The 23296-nt window shown below is 53.9% G+C and overlaps 1 protein-coding gene across 4 annotated transcripts in view; it reads left to right on the top strand.

Moving 5' to 3' along the window:
* MYT1L (myelin transcription factor 1 like) overlaps positions 1–23296 on the top strand; it is a 143569-nt gene that overhangs the window by 49551 nt on the left and 70722 nt on the right. For all 4 annotated transcript variants that reach the window (XM_047845245.1, XM_047845248.1, XM_047845246.1 and 1 more), the window contains exons 6-10: positions 4356–4490; positions 9404–9494; positions 11128–11235; positions 15194–15405; positions 22547–22797. In XM_047845245.1, the coding sequence (XP_047701201.1) occupies positions 4356–4490; positions 9404–9494; positions 11128–11235; positions 15194–15405; positions 22547–22797 (797 nt within the window). The remainder of the gene's footprint in view (positions 1–4355; positions 4491–9403; positions 9495–11127; positions 11236–15193; positions 15406–22546; positions 22798–23296) is intronic.

Consider the following 23296-nt stretch of genomic DNA (forward strand, 5'->3'; position numbering starts at 1 on the left):
AAGCAGGAGCTAGGGTGAAAGATGCGAGGATAGTCCACAAGCGAAGTGCGCATCGCACTAAGTCATGTCACTAATGCAGATTTCTCAGAGTTGGTTACACGATTATGTTTTGTGACTGTGTTGCTGGACAGCAAATAAAATATTTGTCTGGGAAATACACAAAGCAGCTCAATGCCCTATGATCAGAGCAGACGAGTAATATGATATTTCAGCGGGAGACGCCTGCCTCGGAAAGACAGGGCTAGCGCACACACGCATCGCGTGATAGAAACCACTAGCACGAGCCTGTGTTCTTACAAAGGAGCCACGATCTATGTGGAGTGGCAAGGGTTTACACAACAATTAGCCAATCAGGGAGGAAGCACATTTTTTATATACTGGATTGGGTAGGTGGCATCATGATTTATAAAATTATCATCAAATGGCGGTTATTGATGAACCCCCCCCCCCATAAAAAACATCCCTGATAGAAATTGAACAGTAACAGAATGACCGATAACATAAGACAAGGGCAGTGACTGCACATTAATTATCCTAAGATAGTAAGTAATGGGAGCCATTTGCTATGCAAGGCATGGTGTATCCCAAGCTGAGATCAATAGTAATTTCTTTAGTATATTCATTCCCGCTCTCTGATTCCATCCCATGGTGGAAACAGTTATGGTGCTTACTTTATTATAAAACACTCAAAAAGCCATCCAACATGATAGTTTTAACAGATTTTCACTTATAAAATATATTGACACGTATCTGCATATATCTGTATGTTTAATCGTTCCCATGTGTAGTCACCATATCCACTAAGAGTATGAATACACACTGAATGAATGACTGACTTCATGTTTGCAGTAACAACCGTGTCCACTTGTGATAAGAGGTGGGTCATGATTTAACCTCGTGCAGAACCTTGACGCTGTGGCTATTTCGGTTACAAGATTCTCTCAGAACTAAATAAGAAGCAATTTCAAGAATGAAATTGGTAATTCCTTAAATCCTTCCATATTAGGACCAAAAACAGAACTTTTGTCTTGTATTCGATTGTATTCCTTATAAAGACTGAGTTTCCCCACCGTGGATCTGATGGTGAGGTTCAGGAATCTGGTTTGAAAACCAAACAATCAGAAAGCCTCTTTCTCCCGCTGTGACATAGGTGTGTATTCTCCTCTCAATGTGTGCACAGAACTCTGTGGCATCGCTGTAACCACAGCCCAACAGGGGACGAACCGTAGCCAGAGGCCCGTCGGGTTCTTGCTTTGGCAGGTGCTTGAGCGCTGACCGCCGTCTTTGGTGACGCAGGGGGACCCTCCGGAGGGGCGGCATATGAGGAAGGGGCTGTTTCTTAAAGGCTCTAGCTCAGTGCAGCTAGACAGGCTCTAGCTCAGTGCAGCATCAGGCTTGCGTTGGTGCTGTGAAGACTGGGAAACAGCACATGCGTTCATAACCGTAGTGCGATCTATCAGGACCTTTTAGTTGGACATTTGAGAGGCGGAGAGGAGCTAAACGCTTTTAGGAAGGAAGAGTGTCCTTTCTCACAGGGCGGCTCGGTGGGGCGAATACACATTGGGCTTACATGTTAGACGTCTGCAGACCGGGTTTCACGCGGAACGGGCAGCGAGGCACGCGGCAGAGCACTGTGGGAACACGTGGGCTCCCGGGGCAGCGCACGCAGTGTGTGCCCCTGGCTCCTTTGGCTTCTGTGGTTCCCTTAAGCCCAGCAGCTTTCTGTAGATTCTTACTCATTATGCTTTGTTATTGCTATTTGGTCTTATTTTGATTCGGGCAAGAAATGGAATTCAAACCGCTGGCTTCCCTTCAACAAACGGGGCAGGGGTGGGAACAGTAAAACCTGAGATGTGCTTTTCCCTGAAATGGGGGAAGGGTTGGGGTTGGGACCTTCCTAAAGAGTCAGAAATCTTTGATTCCTGACTGGACCAGTTTCTCTGGATTTCTTCCTCCGAGCAAGGCTTGTCCACTTTCATGTGTGTCCTGCCTCATTCCCGGGTCCCTTCTCAAGATGTCTGTAGGCATGTTCAGGACCAAATCAGTAAAGCCAAGCAAGGACCCCCAGTGGGGCCGGGAGATTAATGCCCTCCTTACTAAAACGATTAATTATGTGACATTTTACCAACATAGCCAATGGACAATTCCTACAACCGTACAGCACGTCAACAATCTTCATTTCCAGCTTCTTTGTTATTTTATTGCATCAGTTCTCACTTAAACACGATCTTCTCAAAATGATTTGAATTATACATGAGTGACTCTTCCAAAATCTTGAGCTAAAACAAAAGGCGTTCATCATGAAACTCCTCTACCTTTCTCCTCCTCAAGCATCCACTCGAAAGGGAGGAAGGGGAGCAAAGCTAAACCCAGCGTGCAATTTTTTTTTTTTTTCTAGACATCCTTGCCGGGTTTTCGGTTGAGTTACTGGCCTGTTTGCTTGCTTGGTTGTTTTGGGTTTGTCTGAATGTTTACCTTCAAGATGAATTGAGATTCCCGGAAATCAGCATGCACGGGGAGGCGATGGCGGAGGCGGGCGGCATCGAGAGGAGAGTATACCCTTGTGTCCTCCAAAACTGAAATTGTTTGAGCCACTTGTTTTTACACAGATCTGCACTTAACTTCAGAACACTTTGGAAATGTATGAAATGATAGCACTTGTTAAGAAACTGCAAGTGTACTGATGAAAGCGTCACTTAATGATGAACAATAGTTAAAATTTAGGTTTTTACCTTTAAAATGCTATTTATATTCAGCTTATGATCTTAAATAATGAGTATTTTGCTCTGAAACTGTTACTGTTTTATATTTACATTAAGTAAACGATGCTGATATTATTGCAACACTACCCAAAAGGTAATAAAACGCCAGGCTTTTTGATTATATGTGTAAGGGAAGCTCCAGTAAGATACTGAGAAACTGAAGCTACAACATAATTTCAGGTGTTTCAGGAAACCGTGATCTTCGACACCTGTAGGAAGTAGCTGACAGTTGCATCCAGGATACAGGCCCGTCAACAGCAGCCCCAGTTTAGCGATCCAGGACCTGAAAGATGTATTACCTAGGTTAAAATGCTAGCTTAAAAAAGGAAGGGGGGGGGGGGAGGTGAGCTTTTTATACAAGCGTAAAAGCGTTTACATATTCCTGTGACTCCTGTGTCCGTTTCAAGTTCACATGAATGACTTAAGAAGAAAGTCCATCAGAATTCAAAAAACTTGAACCAAGCATGTATTTTCTAGCTGTCCCGATTGGCCCGGTTAATCAGCCACGGATAGAAAAGTGTTACACCCCTAAAGAAATGTTAAGCACACACTCCCTGGGCCGAACCACCGTAGTCACTCTCTGTTGATGATCTGTGCAACCGGTTTTCAAAAACTGACTCAAACATAATTTTTTTGCACACTTATATTACTATTTGGTCTGAGCTTTATCTTAGAAATATTTCTGCACATTGATGAGCTGTGGTCAATTCTGGATAGAGAAATAATTTTATTAACAATAGCATTGCATTTCTGGCATCTGGCGTTCAAGTTTTGACCAAAGGTCTGCTCTGCGCCTCCCTGCAGAGAGCCAACAGGGCTGTATAAAACCATTCCCTCTTAATTTTGTGTACGCATGCACAGCATCGTAAGATCCTTCCTCTGGTTCCAAGGACAGATGAAGAAGTCAAAAGAAATGGTTGCTCCAGCAGCTTCTGAAACATTTTTTATTGCCCATCACCCCCATCGGATGGGATTTCCACCATTCTGGTCATTTGCTTACAGTGCCTTCTAAGAGTTCAGCTTCTTTTCAGAAAAGTCTCTGAATTGGTGTGCTATGGAACATCGTTGCAAGATAAAAAAAAAAATAAAGATAAAAAAATTCCACCACCAGTAAAATTTTGCACCTAGTAGTGTATCCGATTAGAGCACCAGAAGAGACAGACGCTGCACTGAGCAGTGTTTTAACGGCATTGTGCCCCCTGGTTGGATTTCACAGAGCGATTGTTGAGGGTCGCTGGGCGGTTTTGCTCTCTGAGAAGGTCACTGTCTCATCAGTATTTACGTTGATTTCTTTGAGCAACACAGCTTGTCATGTAACACACGGGAAAGCGATTAGTCAGGAGCTACGGTAGGGCTAGTCTTTTTTTATCTCATAGAAAGTAAATTATTTTATGATTCATGATTGCAGTGTTTCAGGTCAAAAAAATCACCCAAAACCACAGAACTACCTACGCAAAAGTCTATGTCACAGCCTGTCCCCTGACACCTGCTTTTTTTCTTTATTTGTCAAGGTCTCTTCAGGTTGTTAATTTATCACATTTGTCTTCAATGGGTAAAGAAATTCATTCTCTTGACACCTGTTGTCGCTTTTAGATCCCTCGAGAGCAGAAAAGAAAGAGAGCAAGTGTCCCACCCCGGGGTGTGACGGAACTGGCCACGTAACCGGGCTTTACCCACATCACCGCAGTTTGTCTGGATGCCCGCACAAAGATAGGGTCCCTCCGGAAAGTAAGTCCGTGTTTCGCCAACACCCGTGGGAGCACAGCCCCGGGGATCTGTCTGTGTCACCCCACGTGCCTCTGTCATTTCCATCTCAGTGCAGCCCGACCTTGTCTCCCCGGCCCTTCCCTGTGTTGACGGGCCGCTCGGCCAGGACTGGCGGCCCCTTCGAGGCCCAGTCACTCCTGCTCCGTGGTGGCCCAGGACGGCAGCTCACCAGCCGGGACTCCACTCCGCTTCCATTTCTGACTCGCTCGGGCCCTCGGGCAAGTGACTTGTCCCCTCATCTCTCAGAAATCATAGCAGTGGACTGAGATGGTCTCTAAGACCACCGCCCCCTGCAGGGCTAACCTCCTATGAGTCCCCGAGAGAAAGGTCCCAGAGCCTCCTCTCGCCCAGTTATGTAGACTTCTGTATATACGAACCCATATTTGCTTTCGTATCTTACTGCATTTTGCTTGTCCAGAGTCTGTCTCGTGTCACAGCTACCCCAACTTTTCCACACAACAAAACCTTAGCTATGGAGGCTAAAATCGGGTGGGTCTAGATCTTACGCATTCCTTTTAATGAGTTAGGTTGTGAGAGTGTGCAATTTATCTACGAACACACCTAAATTTAATTCGGGACCGAACAGTATACACCTTCTCTGTTTATCTTCCTCTCAGCACATAAAGTATGCCAGCTATTTAAATACAATTAGAATTGATTGCTCAGGGGAAAAGGCCCATTTTCAGAAATGACAACATGACTTTAAGATCCCGATTTTGAGCCTAAGGTATGTGAAGGATTTTCCTCATTAGCTGAGACACAGTTTCTAGCAGGGAAAATGAAATCGCTTGGCCGACATTCGTCAGGATGACCAGGTGACGGTTCAGAGGAGTTTTTGAGGGTTGTCCCATTAAAATGGGTAACTTTGGAATTCTTGAGACACAAATCTGTCAGAACAAAGAGAAATTCAGGGTAGTCGCTGAGGCTTAGAAAACGGGTTTGGCTGAACATTTTCCGATGAAATCTTTTTAGAAACTACTGTGCCTCCAGGTTTTCAAACGGCTACTGAAAGTAAGCAGCCCGTGTTTCTTGTAACGGCCTTGTGAGCAAACCTGAAGGGTACGGAAAGAAACGAATTCGAGTGCATGGCCGTGCCCGTGTGTTACATGAGCAGGGAGACAGCATGGTCTGACCGCAGCGGCTTCCTGTCTGAGCACCGTCCGTGCCGGCCTCTCCGCGCACTCCAGCCTCCCTGCCTCCCTCACTCCCTGGCGAGCCCCTGTTTCCCAGATGAGGAAAGTGGGGAGCCGATGCCCTCACCCTCTCTTCCTGGGGGATTAGCGCGGTGTCTGGCCGACCCCGATCTGCACAGGTACTAACCCGCCTGAGCAGGGAGCAGGGCTGAGTTGGAGACTCTACCTGTCGGAACCCCAAGCTTGTGTTTCTGCCGAGGCCTGGCTTTGCTGCTCCTGCCCCGGTCCCCACGAGCTGAGACACCGGGCCAGCCGCGGGCCCTCCACACCCCACTTTCCTTATCCCCAGCTTGGGGCACGAGGACATCACTGGTGTCTTAGGTACAGAGAGGCTCCTGACGCGACTTTTCCCGAAGGCACATGTTTTCGCCTCCGAAGTGGAAAATCAGTTCCCTTCCGTGGCTGAGGAATTCTCCACGTTACTCATTTTCACAGGAAGAGCCTACATGTAGTAGAGACGGGGCTGCGCCCCGACCGGCTGCGTGGTGTACGTGCTCCCACAGACCACGGGTCAGCCCGCACCTGGGCTCACCTCTGCCGGGAGGAGGCCGGAGGTCCGCTCGACACCCGTCTCCCAAACGCCTTCCAGAGCGTCTGTAGGAAGCTGTTTCTAAATACTTGTGTATAGTTCTTTGTAGAATCATAAAAACTTTAAAAGAAAAACATGAGACTCCTCAAAGGGCATGTCTTGTTTTTTAGTTTTTAGGTGTTTTTTCCGGTTTTTCCTTGGCTAGGCTCCCCTAATCAGCCTTTCTGTCCAGCCGAAGGCATTAGAGTGTCGCACACCCCAGTTTGCAGCACGCTGTGCTAGAAACACGAGGACATCCCACTTATGGGACACGGTTCTGGCCCTCCAAGAGCCCCAGCCCAGCCAAGGACAGCCGCGTGCTCAAGGCAGTGGGTGACTCACACCCGAGACATCAGACTTCCCAAGGGCCCGCAGGCTTCACCGGGGTCGCACTTGAACCGGTCCTGAGGGAGAGAGAAGGGGTCCACGGCTTGTCTGAAGGCTGTTGCGGTAGTCCCCACGGGAGACCAGGCGTGACGGAGGCAGTGGCCAGGGAGGGAGGATCTGGGACAAGTTCAAGACGCGTTCCGGACACAGGCTGGCGTGCAGGAGGGGAGAGGGAGGGGGTGGGGGTGACGCCGAGAACTCCGGCCTGGCACGTAAGAACGAGGACTCCAGGAGTAGATGTGATGGGGAAACAGGGCCCCATGTAACAGAAGGAATAGAGGCTCGGATTTGCCATCTTCCCTGGAAGTGCTGGGTGGCACTGCCACAGGCTGCCTGGAGGAGGGTCCAGGGTCAGGTACACAGGCGGCTCCCCAACCTCTTTTCCCAGCCATGCTGCCGGAAACCGGGAATGAAATTGCCTGGAGAGGAGACATAAAGCGGAAATGGACAGGAGCCAAACACAGGAGTTTGGGACACGAGTGTGTAGAACGTGGGGCCGAGGAAGAGCGGATACAAGCAGCCAGGAGAGCATGGTTGTTCTGGAAAGATCCGCACGTGTCGGGGGCCAGACCCCGGGGTCACCAGGCTTAAGCAAAACCTGTCGCTGACACTTAAGGGAGGGCAGAGGGCGGCGGGGAAGAGCGGGAACCGTGGATGCAACACAAGTCTGAGGAACATGAGGGGCGCAGCGGGGGAGGGGGCAGCAGGAGCACAGGAGGGGCTCAGGGTGGGGACAGGAGTGGGGACAGGAGGGCGACAGGGGTGGGGACAGGAGCAGGGGAGGGCAGGAGCAGGGGAGGGTAAGGGGAGCTCTTAAGTCAGGCTTAAGAGCTCACACACACCTTATAACATCCAGGCTCCTTTTTATAAATGAAGTGAGAGCATACGAGGGATGATGGAAGGCATCTGACCTTCAGCCTCAGTCCTGGGGATACAGTAAGGGAGTGGTGGGCCCTGACGACCTGGAGGACACTCGCCGTGACCAAAGGAGCACAGGAGGGGACAGGAGCAGGACAGGAGTGGGGACAGGAGCAGGGGCAGAGCAAGGGGGGGTGGGGGTTGGGGGCGGCAGGAGCACAGGATCCTGGGACGGGAACAGGATTTGGGGCAGAAGGGGGGGCAGCAGAGGGCGGCCGTCCCCCCGACCGCTGGCTGGGGAGGGGTCCAGGCCGCACGCAGCGGGCAAGACCGAGCTGCAGACCAGCACGGAGGGGTCTGCTACCTGCCGTGAGGACCCAGCTGTGGCAAGTGTGGATAAACAGACAGGAAAGAGGACATTGGGAAGAGTGCGCGTGATGTTGTAACAGGAAGACGGGAGCACCCTACTGAATAAAGACTGATGTAGGTGAACCCAGACCCTGGCAGGGAGTGGAGGCCTGGGGCCAGGGAGGAGCACAGAAGGAAGCCTTGGGTTGGGAGGGGGACACCCAAGCTGGGAGACTTGGGGGGGGGGGGGGGTGAGGGGGCGGAGTCCTCATAGACGGGGGTGGGGATGCCCTGTGCCAAGTGGAGGAGAGAAGGGGCAGGAGGAGCCTCCTTGTGCTCAGAGGACACGGTGGGGGGTTATAGGCGGGGTGGGGGTGCAGGGGTGCCTGGGGAGAAGGCCTCCTAACACCCCACTCTGGCCAGCTCCCCAGCACACAAGGAGCCTAAGGCTGACTCACCCTTGTCAGGTCGGTGCTTACCGAGCGCTGAGCGGACGTCCAGATGACGCGGGAGCCGTGAAACCATAAAGATGAAACCAAAATATACTCCCTTTTCGAGAAACAGGCCAGGAGTGAGGAGGCTCTCGTAGGCTCCAGTAGAACAGTGTCTTATGGGAATAGCATGTAAACGTCAGGGAAGAGAGAGATTGTTCTAGAGAAAGAGGAAAGTTGTAGAAAATAGAGAAGTAGTTCGGGCAGACTTTGCTTTCCGTGGTTCGACCACGGGGTGAACCTCACTGGCCGGGAAAGCGCCCCCGGTCTTGCTGCCTCGAAGCGGACGGTTGTGTGGGGGCAGGTGCTATGGCTCAGTCTTCCTGGCTTCCCACCGGCACCTGTCACCCCCTCCCGCTTCCCCAGAGTAGCGGCCGCTCACGGAGGACCAGACAGAGGATGACATATGCAAACTGTCAGGGCCTGTTCCCGACACGTGTAAACGCAAACGCTGTCTCCCAGCAACGGGCCGCTTGACTCCTGGTGCTGCCGAACCACATCCTGCCGTGTCTCCGTGCTGACTTCACTTACTATTCTAGCTCATTCCATTGGAAGAATAACAAAATACTTGATTCTCAGATGAAAAGTCATTATTTAATCCATTTTATTTAAAAATCAGGCTTGGGTTTCTCTATTCACCGGTGACCACCTTCTTAATAAATACCATGTGATTCCAGAGAGTATAGGCGTGTCTTACAAATCACCAGTGTATGTGCCGTTACATGGCCAACCGATGTTCAGGGCTGACGCGCAGGAGATGTAGGGAGGCCCCGCTTCCCTGCCCCATCTGGAACGTTCCCCACCCCCACGGCCCCCGCCCAGCGCTCCCTGCTCTGCATGCCCACTACACTAAGGTTGAGAGAACCTTCTTCTTTCCACATGTGTGTTCCCGACCATGCCCATCACAAGTGTGTGTAGGACTGTCCATTGGGAACCAACCCAGCCTTTGTTAAAATGATCGCGTACTCGTATCCGGACCATTTCTGTGTTTTAACGCTGGGCTGTCTTCTCTGCCTCTTCCTTGTCAAGTTCTTGCCATGCATGAGAATGTTCTCAAGTGTCCTACTCCGGGCTGCACAGGGCGAGGGCATGTAAATAGCAACAGAAACTCGCACAGAAGGTAAGCAAAGCGTCCCGCGCCCCACGCTGCGGGGAAGGCGGCTCCCCGACAGCCCCATCCCCGTCCCTCGGGAGGGAGTGCGCCCCTGCACCCCTCCCCCTCCTGGGTCGCTCTCTGGGAGCGGAGGGTACTGGTGCATGGTGCATGGGGAAGCAAATCCGGAGAACCGTTTTCGAAGCGTGGACTTTTTTACTTGTTCCGCTCGTTCGTCCTGCGTCCTCTAGAAGGCGCCCTCCTTGGTGTGAGGAACGGATCCACAGCCCTCTGTGGGGAACGCTCAGCTACCCTCGCGGCGGGGGAGAAGCTCTCCTGTGCGCACCGTGCAGGGAAGGGTTCCAGCGCACCAAGGCTGGGGGGTCTGCGACCCAACCGAGTTGCCCCTAAAACTCTGCCGAAACCCCAGTCATCAGTGTGGACACGGTGTGGGTAGAAAACACTAGCAAGTGTCCAAAAGCGCTAGTTGGGGGGCATTTGGCACGACCGTGAGCCAGGTACGTAGGCGTACCCGGAATCACACTTTTGCTCTGACAAGTTCCAATTCTCTTTCCTCCCCTGTTCTGACTTTTACCAAGTTGCTCATGATATTCAGATCATATCAAATACTTCTTTATCAATAGCGGAGTGATTCTGTTACGGTCCGCCTCATGGCCTATACTTTCAGCTTCAAAAGCGCACGTAAAATTATGCCTAAGTGGAGGAAACGGTTATGAGTTTCATCTTAATCTCTGCTTGCCTGACTGGTAAATGTTGTTACTTGTGTGAAGTTTACCATGAAACCAATCAGGACCCTGTGCCCCTCAGAGATCCTCCAGGACTCAGTCTGCCGAAGAAAGGGATGATCAGTAGGTCGGTTCAGTTTACGCCGAGCACTGTTCCATATGGTCTTTACAATATCAGCCCCCTCCTCAAACCTGGGCGGGGCCGTGTATTTTTGAGACGTGACGCACACGTGGGGTGAGCGTCCGCACATGTGTGTAGATATATATACAGACACACAAAGAATAGACACCATGAGTTCATGAGGAATAAGCCCAAACACAAGAGAGCCAACCTGCCATCTCTTCCATGAGCATTTAGTTCCAAAACCCACTTAACGGTGGTCCTAGAGACTATCCTGCTTCCTCCCCAATGCCATTCGTCCCCCGGGGAGGGCGTGAACGAGCTGGTCAGTGACAAGCCAGAGCGCTGTGGTCGGTGGCGCTCACGGGGTCAGCCGAGAGCTCGCCTTCTGGTGCCGGTCAGAGACCTGCCGTTCTTGGGCTCATCCGGCCCAGACGGCTAGATCCTCGTCTCCAGAAACATCCCGGAATGGAATCTGTGTCTGAAATTTCAACTCGCTCCTGTACTCTTGAATGACACGGAACTTGGCTTGCTGTCACTGGAAAGGATTGCGTGCCCTTGGTGCACGGCCTGGCCCTCAGCACCGTCCACCGGAGACCCAGAGGAACCCGTGCAAGGTGCAGCCACAGTTGTTGCTCTCTAACCCGTCCCATCAGGAAATCCCACGGCAGGTGTGGGAACCCGCGCTGGAGCCTTCTCGCGCCGACCAGGGGAGAGAGGGAGGGTGGTCACGGGGTCAGTGTGCCGTGAAGCCGCTGGAGGAGACAGCTCAGCCCCCTCTCTGTCCTTGCAGCCTCTCTGGATGTCCTATTGCTGCCGCGGAGAAACTGGCAAAGGCCCAGGAGAAGCACCAGAGCTGCGATGTGTCCAAGTCCAACCAGGCCTCAGACCGCGTGCTAAGGTACCAGATGCCGAGCGCGTCGCCTCGTGAGAGCCGCGCGTGCCCAGCACGCCAGGGCGTGTGGGGGTCCGGACCGGGCGGGCGGGCTCACGCCGCGGCAGGCGGGCACGCGGTCACCGGTGCGGGTAAAAGAGCCGAGCCCCCGGCCCACCCCTCGCCCGCAGGGCTGTGTGAGGGCAGGGGGTCGCTTCGGTGGTCGGGGCCTCCGTCCGCCTGCTGTCGGTGGACAGGGTTGGTTCTGGTTTTCTTTCCGGCCTTGAAAGTATTCGGTGATTCTCTGAATGTGGGGGGAGGGAGGGGAGCTCTACACGTGAATGAGACAGTCACCCGAAGTGGTTTTATTTTAATGTGGAGGAGAGGGCGGGAGGCCAGCCCGCAGCCCGGCGCCCCTCCCGGTGGGTGCGGGAGCCGTTCTCCGCACGGGAGCCCTCGGGGGGTCTTCTACCCTCCCCACCCGACTGAGAACCCGAGAGCGGCCAAGCGACTCACGTGAACCCGCTCAGTCCCTGACGGTCCAAGCAGGAAGACCCCAGAGATCACCTGGTCCAGCCCACTGTTTTCTTTTGTGATTTTTTAATGTTTATGTATTTTGAGAGAGAGCGAGAAAGAGCAGAAGTGGGGGAGGTGCAGAGAGAGGGGGAGAGAGAGAATCCCAAGCAGGCTCCATGCCGTCAGCACAGAGCCCGACGCGGAGCTCGAACTCGCAGACCGTGAGACCATGACTGGAGCCAAAGTCTGACGTTCAACCTACTGAGCCCCCCCCCCCCAGGCGCCCCCACCCACTGTTTTCTTAAGTTTGGAAAAGAAGGATTCTCGGGAGGGGGTGGAGAGAGAAAACTTCATCCCAGACAGGACCCACCCACCAGCTCATTTCCGCTTGCTCCCCGCACACCCCGGGTTGCGTGGCCATCGTCGGGGATTCCGACTCTTCATTGGACGTGGTAGTGGGAACACGCCCCGTGTCCTTACAAAGGCGGCCCTGGTGGCCGTGGTGGCTTCAGACCTTCTCCAGTGGGAGGTCACTGGCACAGAAAACAGGCGCTCCCTCGGAGGCATTTAGGTTGGTTCCAAGTCTTGCCGTTAAAGAGGAAGCAGTACGTTCGTGCGCATGTGTGCACACGCACACACACACACACACACACACACACACACAGTTTTGATTCTGTTCAATCACCAATTCTTTCTTTGGGATAAATCACTTGGAAAAAAAATCACTGTTCAAATGGACTGAACACCTGCTTGGTTTTGTTGTGTATTATTTTGAAGCGTTCTGAAGGGATTTTACCACAGTCGTTAAACACCCTTTTGTCCCTCAATAAAAAAGTTAAAGTCTTTATGGAAAATGAGAAATACTGAAATAGGCAAAAATAAGAAAAATAAAAATCATTTATAATCCCGCTATTTAGAGACAAGCCCTCCATAAATGTTGGTGTGCATCCTTCTAGACCTCTCCATGTGCCCTCTTCCCAGAAGGTAAAGCAGACAGGGGGCGAATGGCTGCCCCCTCGGGCCCCGTCCTCCTGAGGAGACGACTGTGGGCCACAAATGGTGCACCTGTAGGCTTTCTTTACATGCCCAGGCTGGGCCTGGCGAGGAGGAGCCACAGAGGGAAGGACCCTCAGCCACCATAGCGGGAGGCACCGGAGAGCCAGCCCGGGCCGTGGGGACTGGGGGCTCTCTCCGGAGGAGTTAACTCCAAGCTGGCGAATGGGCCAGGCCTCCGGCCTCCCTGTGCTCCCCAGCTCCCGACGGCTCACCGCAGGCACTGACGTCCCAGTTAGGAACATGATCTGGGGGACCTGGTCCCTGGGTGGGCCACCTTTGCGTTCCCCGTGGTGTCTCCATGCGGGGATGCTCACTCGGTGGGCGAGGGAAGAGACAGGAAGGGAGGAAAGAGATCGCTTAAACCTACACTTATGTAGCTAAGAGTTGAAAAGTCTTCATGCAGGGTGTCCAACAGGAAGGCTTAGTGTTTCCAGTTCTGTCCCAGTTTTCCACTCCCCGGCCGTGGAGGCCAGCCTCCGTCACAGCCTCTGTCCGTCACCAAGTGCCACCTTCTCTCCGATGCCTCTGCTCCAGGCGCCGCTGCTTCTGAGCTGGGCCTAGACTTTTGAAGGTTTGGGGACCACGCTTCCCCGCCTTGCCCCCTAAGCAGAGCAGATTCCCCCTGGCCCCATGCTACCCGCCTCCTGAGAGCCCCCAGTGATGCTGTCGCCGCACCTGCCTCTCCCCTCTCACCCCTGCACTTGTGCCCCTGGACCACTTACCCACCTGGACAGCTGACCTCACACCTCGACTCGTAAACTAATGTCACACTCTGCCTTCTCTTGGAAGACAAGGCCACGAGTTTTATTCACTTCTGCACCTCCACGTGTTACCTGGAAAAGGGCCTCCAATAACAGGCGTTCCACGAATCACCACATTATTTCCTTAATTTGATGAGAAGATGCTGAATTAATGAAACCAAAATAAATGTGTTGATGATCTGGTAAAATACTAGTGTGATGGGGGGCTGAGTGAAGAATGCAAGGAGTCCTCTGCACAACTTGCCTGTAAATCTGAAGTGATTTCCCAAAACAGTTTAAAAATCCCACCCATGAGATCAGGAAATAGGTGAGCACACACACGCACGCACACGCACAGCACAAGGCAGAATAGTGATGAGCGTGTGGAACTGAGTGCTTCTCCATTTAAATACTTCATTCGAGAGTCTGGAAAGCTGAACGACTACCCATAAAAGCACTGGAGGCACAGGCTGGTGTTTGTCAAAACACATCACATGTTCTGTTTTAACATCCAGTTTTGCATCAGCCCATGTCCCTAAGGGTATGTCTCTAATTTCCGCTTATTCTTTTTCTTAAATGTTTTTTTTTTTAATGTTTATTTATTTTTGAGACAGAGCATGAACAGGGGAGGGTCAGAGAGAGAAGGAGGCACAGAATCTGAAACAGGCTCCAGGCTCCGAGCTGTCAGCACAGAGCCCGACACGGGGCTCGAACTCACGGACCGCGAGATCATGACCTGAGCTGAAGTCGGCCGCTTAACCGACTGAGCCACCCAGGCGCCCCTCTTTTTCTTAAATGTTTATTTATTTTTTGAGAGACAGAGACAGAGCATGAGCAGGGGAGGGGCAGAGAGCGAGGGAGACACAGGATCGGAAGCAGGCTCCAGGCTCCGAGCTGGCAGCACAGAGCCCGTCGCGGGGCTCGAACTCATGCGCCGCGAGATCACGACCTGAGCCGAAGTCGGACACTTAACCGACTGAGCCACCCAGGTGCCCCTGTGCCCAATATTTGAAAAGATAAAGATGAAGCTTATCAAAAAACTTGTAATAGCTTAGTCTTTGAGCAAATACTACCCTTTCACCGCACATTTCCCTGATTTCTTCTTTTTTTAAAATGCTTGTTTTTATTTTTGAGAGACAGAGGTGGGGGGAGAGAGGAGAGAGGGAGAGCACAAGCGGGGAAGGGGAAGAGAAAGAGGGAGACAGAGGGTCCAAAGCAGGCTCTGCACTGACAGCAGCAAGCCCAATGCGGGGCTCGAACTCACGGGCTGTGAGATCACGACCTGAGCCGAAGTCAGACGCCCACCTGAGCCCCCCAGGCGCCCCTCCGCTTATTCCTTTGAGGAAAAGGTCTTACTAGCCCACCTCCTTTGCTGTGACTCTTTGAAGCCACTGGGAAAGGAAGGCCCGGCGGTGAGGTCTGTCCCATGTTCATCAAGCTGGCTAGGACTCCAAAAAAGAAACAAGGGGAAGAGTTAAAGGTCTTGCTTTCGTTCTCTTTATTGGCGTGTTGAAAGTCAGCAGATGGCTTATGCGGTGCTATAAAATCCCGGCACATGTGGTCTGTGCTCGGGAGGGTGGGATCTGAGCAACGTGCCCTCGTTTTGATGTGAACCGCGTCTTCCCTGCCGCCGCGAGAAAGTAAACTGCCGGTTGTCTCTTGTTTGCTCGTAGGCCAATGTGCTTTGTCAAGCAGCTCGAGATCCCTCACTATGGCTACAGAAACAACGTCCCCACGACCACGCCTCGCTCCAACCTGGCCAAAGAGCTAGAGAAATATTCCAAGACCTCGTTTGAGTACAACAGTTACGACAGCCATACTTACGGCAAGCGGGCCATAGCCCCCAAGGTGCAAACCAGGGATATATCCCCCAAAGGATATGATGGTAGGAGGTGCACACTCTTATACACGAGAGTCACGCTTGCCGTTAATAATGTTGTTGTTGTGTCTATCCGTTCCCTGCACACTGGCCGAGCATGTGGTCCCTTGGGTACCAAAGGAAAGCATGCCCACCCGGGCGCACCTGTGTGCTCACGGGTGTGGGTGAGCGGGAGCCCTGCGGGAGGGAGAAAGCCGCCCTTCCCTCGGGGTTTCCAAGGCAACGCATTCTGGCCGCTTTCAGATGCGGACAGAGCGAGCCTTTGGCCGGTCTGCATTCGGCTGTGCTGCTGCCGCGTCCTTAGGTTCATGAACTTCCTCTAGTCGATGGCCCCAACGCAGAGAAGCCTGGGAGAGCCGGAAGTAGCCCCCAGCACCAGCACTCTGCAGTCATCTCAACCTTGGATGCACATTAGATTCATCTGGGGAGATTTTAAAACTTCGATTGTCCGGGATGCACCCCAGACCGATTAGACCGGAATCCCCGGGGGCGCTGCCTGTGTGGTGACATTTTCTAAGTTGCCAGTGATTCCAAGGTGCATCCAAGGGCACACGATTTCTACCGGTGTCACCCAGCCTCTTTCCAGCAGGCACCGGCCCTGGCCTGTTCCTCCACCGCGAGTGGGGCCAGGCAGGGCCACCCCCTGTGACCTAGCGACCACAAATCCGCCAGAAACAAAGAGCAGGTAGAACAGATGAGATGCCACCTCCTCAGGAGGGGGCAGCTTCCTTCCTCTCGCGGGTTCTGGGCCCTCCGCCAGGGGCGTGAACTAGTTGCCTTCGGTCCCCACTGCTAACATGGTAAGTCGTTGAACCAGAGAGGGACCACTGCGTTTCTCTGACACCACGTATTTATCCGACCGCAACTCTGCTTGGAATTCTAGGATATATATGGACCGAGTTGGCAAGCGTTTCCGACTAAGATGTGGGTTATAGGAGTTCTGATGACTTCTAAGTCTTATCTTGGTGTTCTGTAGCGGAGGCAGGGAGATGGGCCTTTAAAGATCTTTTAACTCCTCTCTGAAAAAGATCTTTAATTAAAATCACAGCACACAAAAAAGTTCATTTCGATTGAACGCTTGGGGAGTTCCAAAACCTCTTTACAATTCAGTGTGAGTTGCTGCGCATGTTTCCAAGTTACGGTAGTCATTCTTTGCCTTAATAACAATTAATATGCATAGTGAATGAAATTTAGTATTTCCTAGATGTGTTGCATATTGATTATCCTTGTGCGTATCGATTCTCAACGTAGAGGAAGAAAAATGTAGGTGGAGAAAAGGGAGTGTCTTAGGGTATAACAGAAAATAGTTATTTTTGCTCTGTTTATTTTATCCCAATGATCTGCCAATTTCTGGTTTGTGAGAATTTTATCCATGTGATTGCAAAGGAAGGATCAAAAAAACTGAACCCACATCATCAGGGTTCCGCTTACACGATTTCCGATTCAGTGACATCTCACGGTGACTGGAGAAGGAGTTCCTCTGGAAGCCTGTCTTCCCGCACCTGCTTGCCACACCTGTTGTTATGTGTGGCCTGATTTCCTTAACCTCATAGTTATGGTTGCACTTTGGGTGAGGTCACGACCAGTAGAGAACATTTTCCTGCGCCAGAAGTCAAACCTACTTGGGTGTATTCTCGGCTGTTCTGTTTAGGAGCTGCGTGGTGTGGGGCAGATAATCTTCCTGAGTGTTAGTGGTTAGTTCGTGAGTTAGTGGTCCACCCCATGGACCTCACAGAGCTGTTGTGAGAACTGGCTGACAGCTCTAGAGAGTTGGACAGACATTTGATCGTTGGCATTCATTCTCACTGACCCTGAAAACACCTGTTGTCGGAAACCAGGGCTGAGCCATGCTCTCCAACTGGCCCACAAGGAAGCAAGAATACAGAAGAAAAACTTCAATATTACGTCTTTAAGAAAGGAGAAAAAAGCAAAAGAAAGGCAGTCTTTCACCACAATTTACCAAGAAAAGCATCGGTGACTCCATGTTTTCCTTACACTAGATTCATCTGACAGACTTTTAAAACATCAAAGAAAGTGCCCATTAAGGATGAGACAGGTCAGTTTTCTTGATGGGATAGAGCTGAGAAGAGCCTTCCCTGGACCTTTGCACCACAGAGCAACTGTAGTCTGTGGTCCCTACAAGAGTGTCCTCCCTGGGACTTGCTGCAGGTGCAGAGAATTGAGTCATTGCTCTTGAAGAATAACCATGAAATGAGCCTATTGTGAGGAGAAGCATAACGCATGGGAGGAAGGGGCAGGACCATGGAAATGCCAAACAGGAAGAAAGAGTAGGACCTTTCTCTCCAGTGTTTGGATATCATGACTTAGGTCCCACCACCTGTGATCAAAAACACTCAACACACATTGATTTAGTTGCCTGCATTCTTCCAGACACTGGCTAGTTGTTATCTGTCTTTCTATCTGTCTATCCACCCATCCACCCATCCATCCATCCGTCTGTTCATCCATCCATCCATCCATCCATCCATCCATCCATTCATCTATCCATCCATCCATCCATCCATCCATCCACATTCATCCACTCATCTGTCTATCATGTATCATCTATCTATCTCTTCTTTCCCTCTGGATGTCAAGTTTCAAGGAAGAGCTTGAGAACAAATGGAAGGCAGTGAAACACACACTCATGCAGGCAATGAAGGAAGGAATCCATTCTGGAGGAATTAGCATGAGCTTTATCGAAGTGGCAAACCTTACGCTTAATCATGAGCTTGAGTAGAAGTTATACAAAGACAGAAGCGCCATGGGCTGGTAGGAATGGCCAGTGGCCTGGCAAGGTGCCTGAAAGTAGGAACAGGCAACTGTGGAGAGGGCGACGAGATGGCTGTGTATCACCCACTGTGCCAAGGAGCTTGGGGTTCTCTCTCATAAGGCTTGAAAGTCTACGTGCAGGGCATTCAAGGAGGGAAAGTGGGAAAGAATGTGGGGCTCCTGCACATGTGTGTCGGCCCTGCCCTCTCCCATGGGCACCAGGCTGGCATCTCCCCTTACCTGTTTGTTACCATGAGCTGAGAATGGCTCTAATATGTTTAAATTGTTGGGGAGAAAGGAAGAATTTGTGACATCTAAAAATCATGTGACATTCAAATTTCGGCGTTCATAGGTAAAGCTGTACGGGCCCCTGGCCACCCTCATCTGTTTGGCCCGTGACCGCTTTCGCACAACGGCGGAGCTGAGTGCTTCTGCCAGAGACCGTGGGGCCCACGACACCTAGACTACTGTCCGGTGTTTTACAGGAACAGCTGCCAACCCCAGGCTAAGACATCTCCACTCTTGTCCCTGGGCAACTTATCACGGCCCCAAGCTCTGTCCAAACCCATAGTCGCCAGAGCCCCCACGGGCTCCCACCACGAGCCTCCCTTTGTATTGTTGCCAACTCCCAAATCCTCCAAGCTAAGCGCTTAGTGATCGACTGGACTTTCTCTTTGCTCCTCAGACTCAGTACCACCCCAATGTGCCAACCTCCCACCTTCCACCCTGCCTGGGCCCCCCGGCTGGCGGAGCTGCTTGGATGGCCGTCTGGGGTGAATCCTCAGGAGCCGGGCCCTCCAGGCCTCCTCGCTGCTGCCCCCAGCCAGCTCTCCCCGGAAGGCCCCCGTCCTGCCCGTGCCTGGCCGCGGGCTGCCCCAGGGCCCGTCACTCCCAGGGCCTCTCAGGCTCTCAGCGCTCTGACTCGACCCGGCTGGCACTAATCAGCCCTCCTCCTAACTTCACGAGGTCGCTTGTGCAGAACCGGACAACTGTCCTCGGCCCACACGCAGCTCTGGGCCCCACCCGTGGCAGTTCAGGGTAAACAGCTGATCTTCCCACTGGACCGGAAGCGCCCGTCCCGATTCAAACCTCACTGTGCCGGGGTCGGCCAGGCAGACCGGGGCCATGCAGAGAACACCACCTGACTGCATGGGTGAGCGGGAAAATGGAGAGTCCCAACTGGGATCCAATGCTTTAAGTAACATGAGCGAACGACGGGCAGACCTCCTCTAGCGGGTTCTCGCCAAAAAGCTCCTTTCCCACGTATCCTCTGCATCTGTCTCCATGCGCTCAAGACGACGTCGACTTACGTGGACACTGTGAGAGTCAGCGCCGTGAATCAAGGTGTGCGGATGCCTGAACCCAACCAGGCTGCCGGCTGCCGGCTCCCAGCCCGCGAGTGAAGCCTCAGGAGGCGAACGTCTGGACTATGCTCTTTATGTCTGGTTTTCGTAAGGACGCATCGGTCTGTTCCCTTGTGTCAATACATCAGAAGGTGGGCATTCCTGGAGGAAGGAGGCACTCACTTAGCACAGGGTCACAAGAAAGCTCTTGTTGGAAGCTGGTTGCTTTTACTTTCCAACTTGTCATATTTAGTCAGTAGAAATCCCGCGGAGTCTTTCTTTGTCCCGCCAGAGAGGGCAGAATCCTTGAAGAGGGGTCTCAACGCGGGGTGGGGCCTGGCTGGCTGCCGCGGTTGCCGCGCGTGGTGATGGCAGTCTCGTGGGAAAGTGTGCACTCCATAACCTCCAGTGACAGGCTGACGCACGGAGGGACACTGACAGATTCTGTCTGCTGACTGACTGGGAAGGGGAGCGCATTTGGTCATGGTCAGCGGTCAGCGTCGCCGGCTTTGCGAGCATCCTACGAGTAGGAGCCACGTTACCCGGAAGACTTGAAGTCCGCACTCTTGTTTTCGTTTTGAATGAAAGGAGGAAGGAGGGGTCACGTTGAGTAGGAGGTCGCACATGACATGGATGCCTGCCCCAGGACTTCTCCTGCGTCAGGCCCATCGGCAGGTGGCCCCCAGGTCAGTCACGGCTAGGATGCTGCCCCGACCCCAGAATTCAAGATTCCAACGTTTGCTGCGGTACACGCACTTTCCCAAAAGTTTGCTGCCATTTGCCGTATGAACACGCGTCCTGCTTACTTTCTTTCAGAAATTGAAATTTGCTCCTTTCACCCCAAAGTGGCCTTTTCTCTCACGTACGTGCACCACATTTCTTTCCTCAGCCAGCGGCTAGCCCTCGCTAGGGACAGGAACCCTGATAAATACTATTTCATTTCTCCTACAATTTTTATATCCTTATTTTTATTTATTTTTGAGGCAGCGTGAGCAGAGGAGGGGCGGAGAGAGAGAGAGTCCCAAGCAGGCTCCACCCTGAAAACAGCGAGCCCGACCGGGGCTCCGACTCAGGTGCCCTGTGATCATGACCCGAGCCGAAGTCGGCTGCTCAACCGACTGAGCCCCCCAGGCGCCCTGATAGTCCCGTTTTTGTGTCAAAATTGTAAATGGTGTAAAGCCACGACTTCAGCCCAGGCAGAGCATACCCCAAGCCGCTGTGTCACGTGGTTCCCTGTGCCTGATGCTCAGGTCTGGCACGGGGGGCTGTCTCTCCAGGGAGGGTCTCTGTCAGGTGCCCCTGCATTGCTGCCTCAGCCCCCCAGGCCACTGGCACCCACTGTGCCGTCTTCTGCTTAGACAAGCTGCCTTCGCAGAAGAAAGAGGAAGGAAGGTCACACCGCAGACACGCCAACAGGTGTGTGACGAGTCCTCGAGGAGAGAGAGCTGGCCCGCTCTCAAGCCGGGTCCGAGTGCTTGCAGTCACCCTCCGGTCCACGCAAGGGGACTTCAAACGGCCACCTGCCCGTGCAGCGGCTCTGTGACTCGCGGTGGGGGCCGTGGGGGGGCCTGGTGGCCCTCCGTACCCCAGGGCCTGCGTGCTCTCTGCCAGCGTCGCTGTGCGACCCGGGGACGAGATGAAAGTGGCCTTCGGTCCAAAGTTGCAAGTTCTCAACCGTGAGGCCTTCTTTATTCTGCCACTTGTATCCGAATGAGGTGTTCTGGGCACCCTCGTGCCATTGCTCACGATGACCGACCGTGCCGGTACAGGAGGGGGGTCCGTTGGTCATATCGCCGGGTGTGCCCCTCCCTCCGGGAGGAAAGCGCTGCGCGTGTCCTCCTCGGAGAGCGGCTCCAGGTACAGACCGCTGCTGCCAGTGCTGGACACGCGGGGAGAGCCGGCCGAGTCGCTTTGGAAAGGACGCGCAAACGTGCGGGTGGGTCGGGAAAGAGCCGCTCGAGGACGGAGCTCGGGACCCCGTGAGGGAGAGGACCGTGGGCATCTCCCACGCCCCCAGCTTCGCCCTGGGTGACCCCTCACCGCCCAGGACCCCAGGGGAGATCTGACAGCCTGCAGGTGGACAGACAGCCTGTGTGGCTCTGCCGCCCCTGGCAATGGCCACAGGGCCCGGACGAATAACCCACAAACGTTTTCCCACCCGCGTGCCAGAGATTCCGAACGAACAAAAGCAACGCTTGCTCCCAAGTGGCTGAGCCGTGGGTGGTGCGGGTTGTTCACCAGGGCATCCTGGGAGCCAGGCTCCCCGCGGGTGACAGGAGGCCGACCCGACAAGGAGGAGGGCCGGTGTGGGGCATGCACGTGGCCGCCCTGCCCTGCTCACCTTGGGCTCAGCCCACGGCCTGTGCCATCGTCTGTCCCTTGACATTGCTGGTTCCTCCGTGTGGCTCTTTATTAGAATCACAGGACCAGGCTTTTCCTGAGGAAAGGGGTGTTTTGGTCCCTCATGCTCAGCCAGACGGCCACCCCCCAAAGCACACAGGCCCCCACCAGTCTGTGCGGTTGCACACAAGACAGCGAGCCCCACGTGGCCACTGAGGCCCCTCCCGGCCGGAAGGAGCGGCCAGTCTCTGGAGCCATGAGGTCTGTGGGGTCCCGTGGCCCCCCTGAGCCCATGGGCAGTCATGACCGGGACACCCCTCCTGCAGGCTCGAGCAGGCGGCGCGCTGGTCACGCCCTGACATCAGGGGACCCAATCCTAACCAGGTGTGCGCCTCTAAATGGATTGGGTGGTGGCCACCGCAGCCACGTGTGGCCTGCCAGAGAGACGCGTGCGTCTCCCCTGCCGCCCCCCCCCCCCCCACACCCGGCTCCGTCCCCGCCAACTTCCCAGGGTCACAGGGGAAAGGCCAGATGGGCTTTTCTCCACCGATCGGCCCCCTCCCCCGCCGCTGGCGCGGGTGTGCCCCGGGCCGGCGGGAGGGCAGCGGTGCGGGTGGCGGGGCGCGGGGCCCCGCTCTGCCGTCGCCCCGTTGGCGGGGACCCGAGTCACCCCTGTCCCCGTGTCTCCCCAGCGAAGCGGTACTGCAAGAACGCCAGCCCCAGCAGCAGCACCACCAGCAGCTACGCGCCCAGCAGCAGCAGCAACCTGAGCTGCGGGGGCGGGAGCAGCGCCAGCAGCACGTGCAGCAAGAGCAGCTTCGACTACGCGCACGACATGGAGGCGGCGCACATGGCCGCCACGGCCATCCTCAACCTGTCCACGCGCTGCCGAGAGATGCCGCAGAACCTGTCCACCAAGCCGCAGGACCTGTGCGCCGCGCGGGTACGCGACCCCCTCCCCCCGCCCCGCCGGGCGCCCGCTGCCGGGCCGTGCGCGCCCCCTGGAGCCCGCGCCCCGCTGCTACTTCCCCCGCAAAGCGCGCGACCTAGCGGAGCCCCAGGCGTGGCTTTGCTGGGAGCGGCTTCAATCGCACGTCCCAGGACGACAGGCTCTCTGACGCGGGGGGCGGGGGGCACGCGCAGGCCTGTTAGAGTAACGTGTGCGTGGACCCTGCCCTTAGGACCCAGGGGCGGTTCCGGAAACGGGACAGCCAGTGCCCTCACGTCGGTTCAATGGCCACAGGGACAGTAGGAAACTGAAGCGGCCACGTGCCCGGAACCCTGAACACCAGGAGGGTCCGGTGGCCCCGCTGTCAAATCAAGCACAGGACTGTCCCTTCGCTCCCAGTGGGTCACTAGTATCAGGGAAGAAAGAAAGTAGAAATCCAGTCTCCGCTGGGACTGCCACGCATCCCGGCTGGCTTTCATTAGTGCGGAGACGT

The sequence above is a fragment of the Prionailurus viverrinus genome, unplaced genomic scaffold (genome assembly GCF_022837055.1).
Source record: "Prionailurus viverrinus isolate Anna unplaced genomic scaffold, UM_Priviv_1.0 scaffold_33, whole genome shotgun sequence".
In the NCBI taxonomy this organism is placed as follows: domain Eukaryota; kingdom Metazoa; phylum Chordata; class Mammalia; order Carnivora; family Felidae; genus Prionailurus; species Prionailurus viverrinus.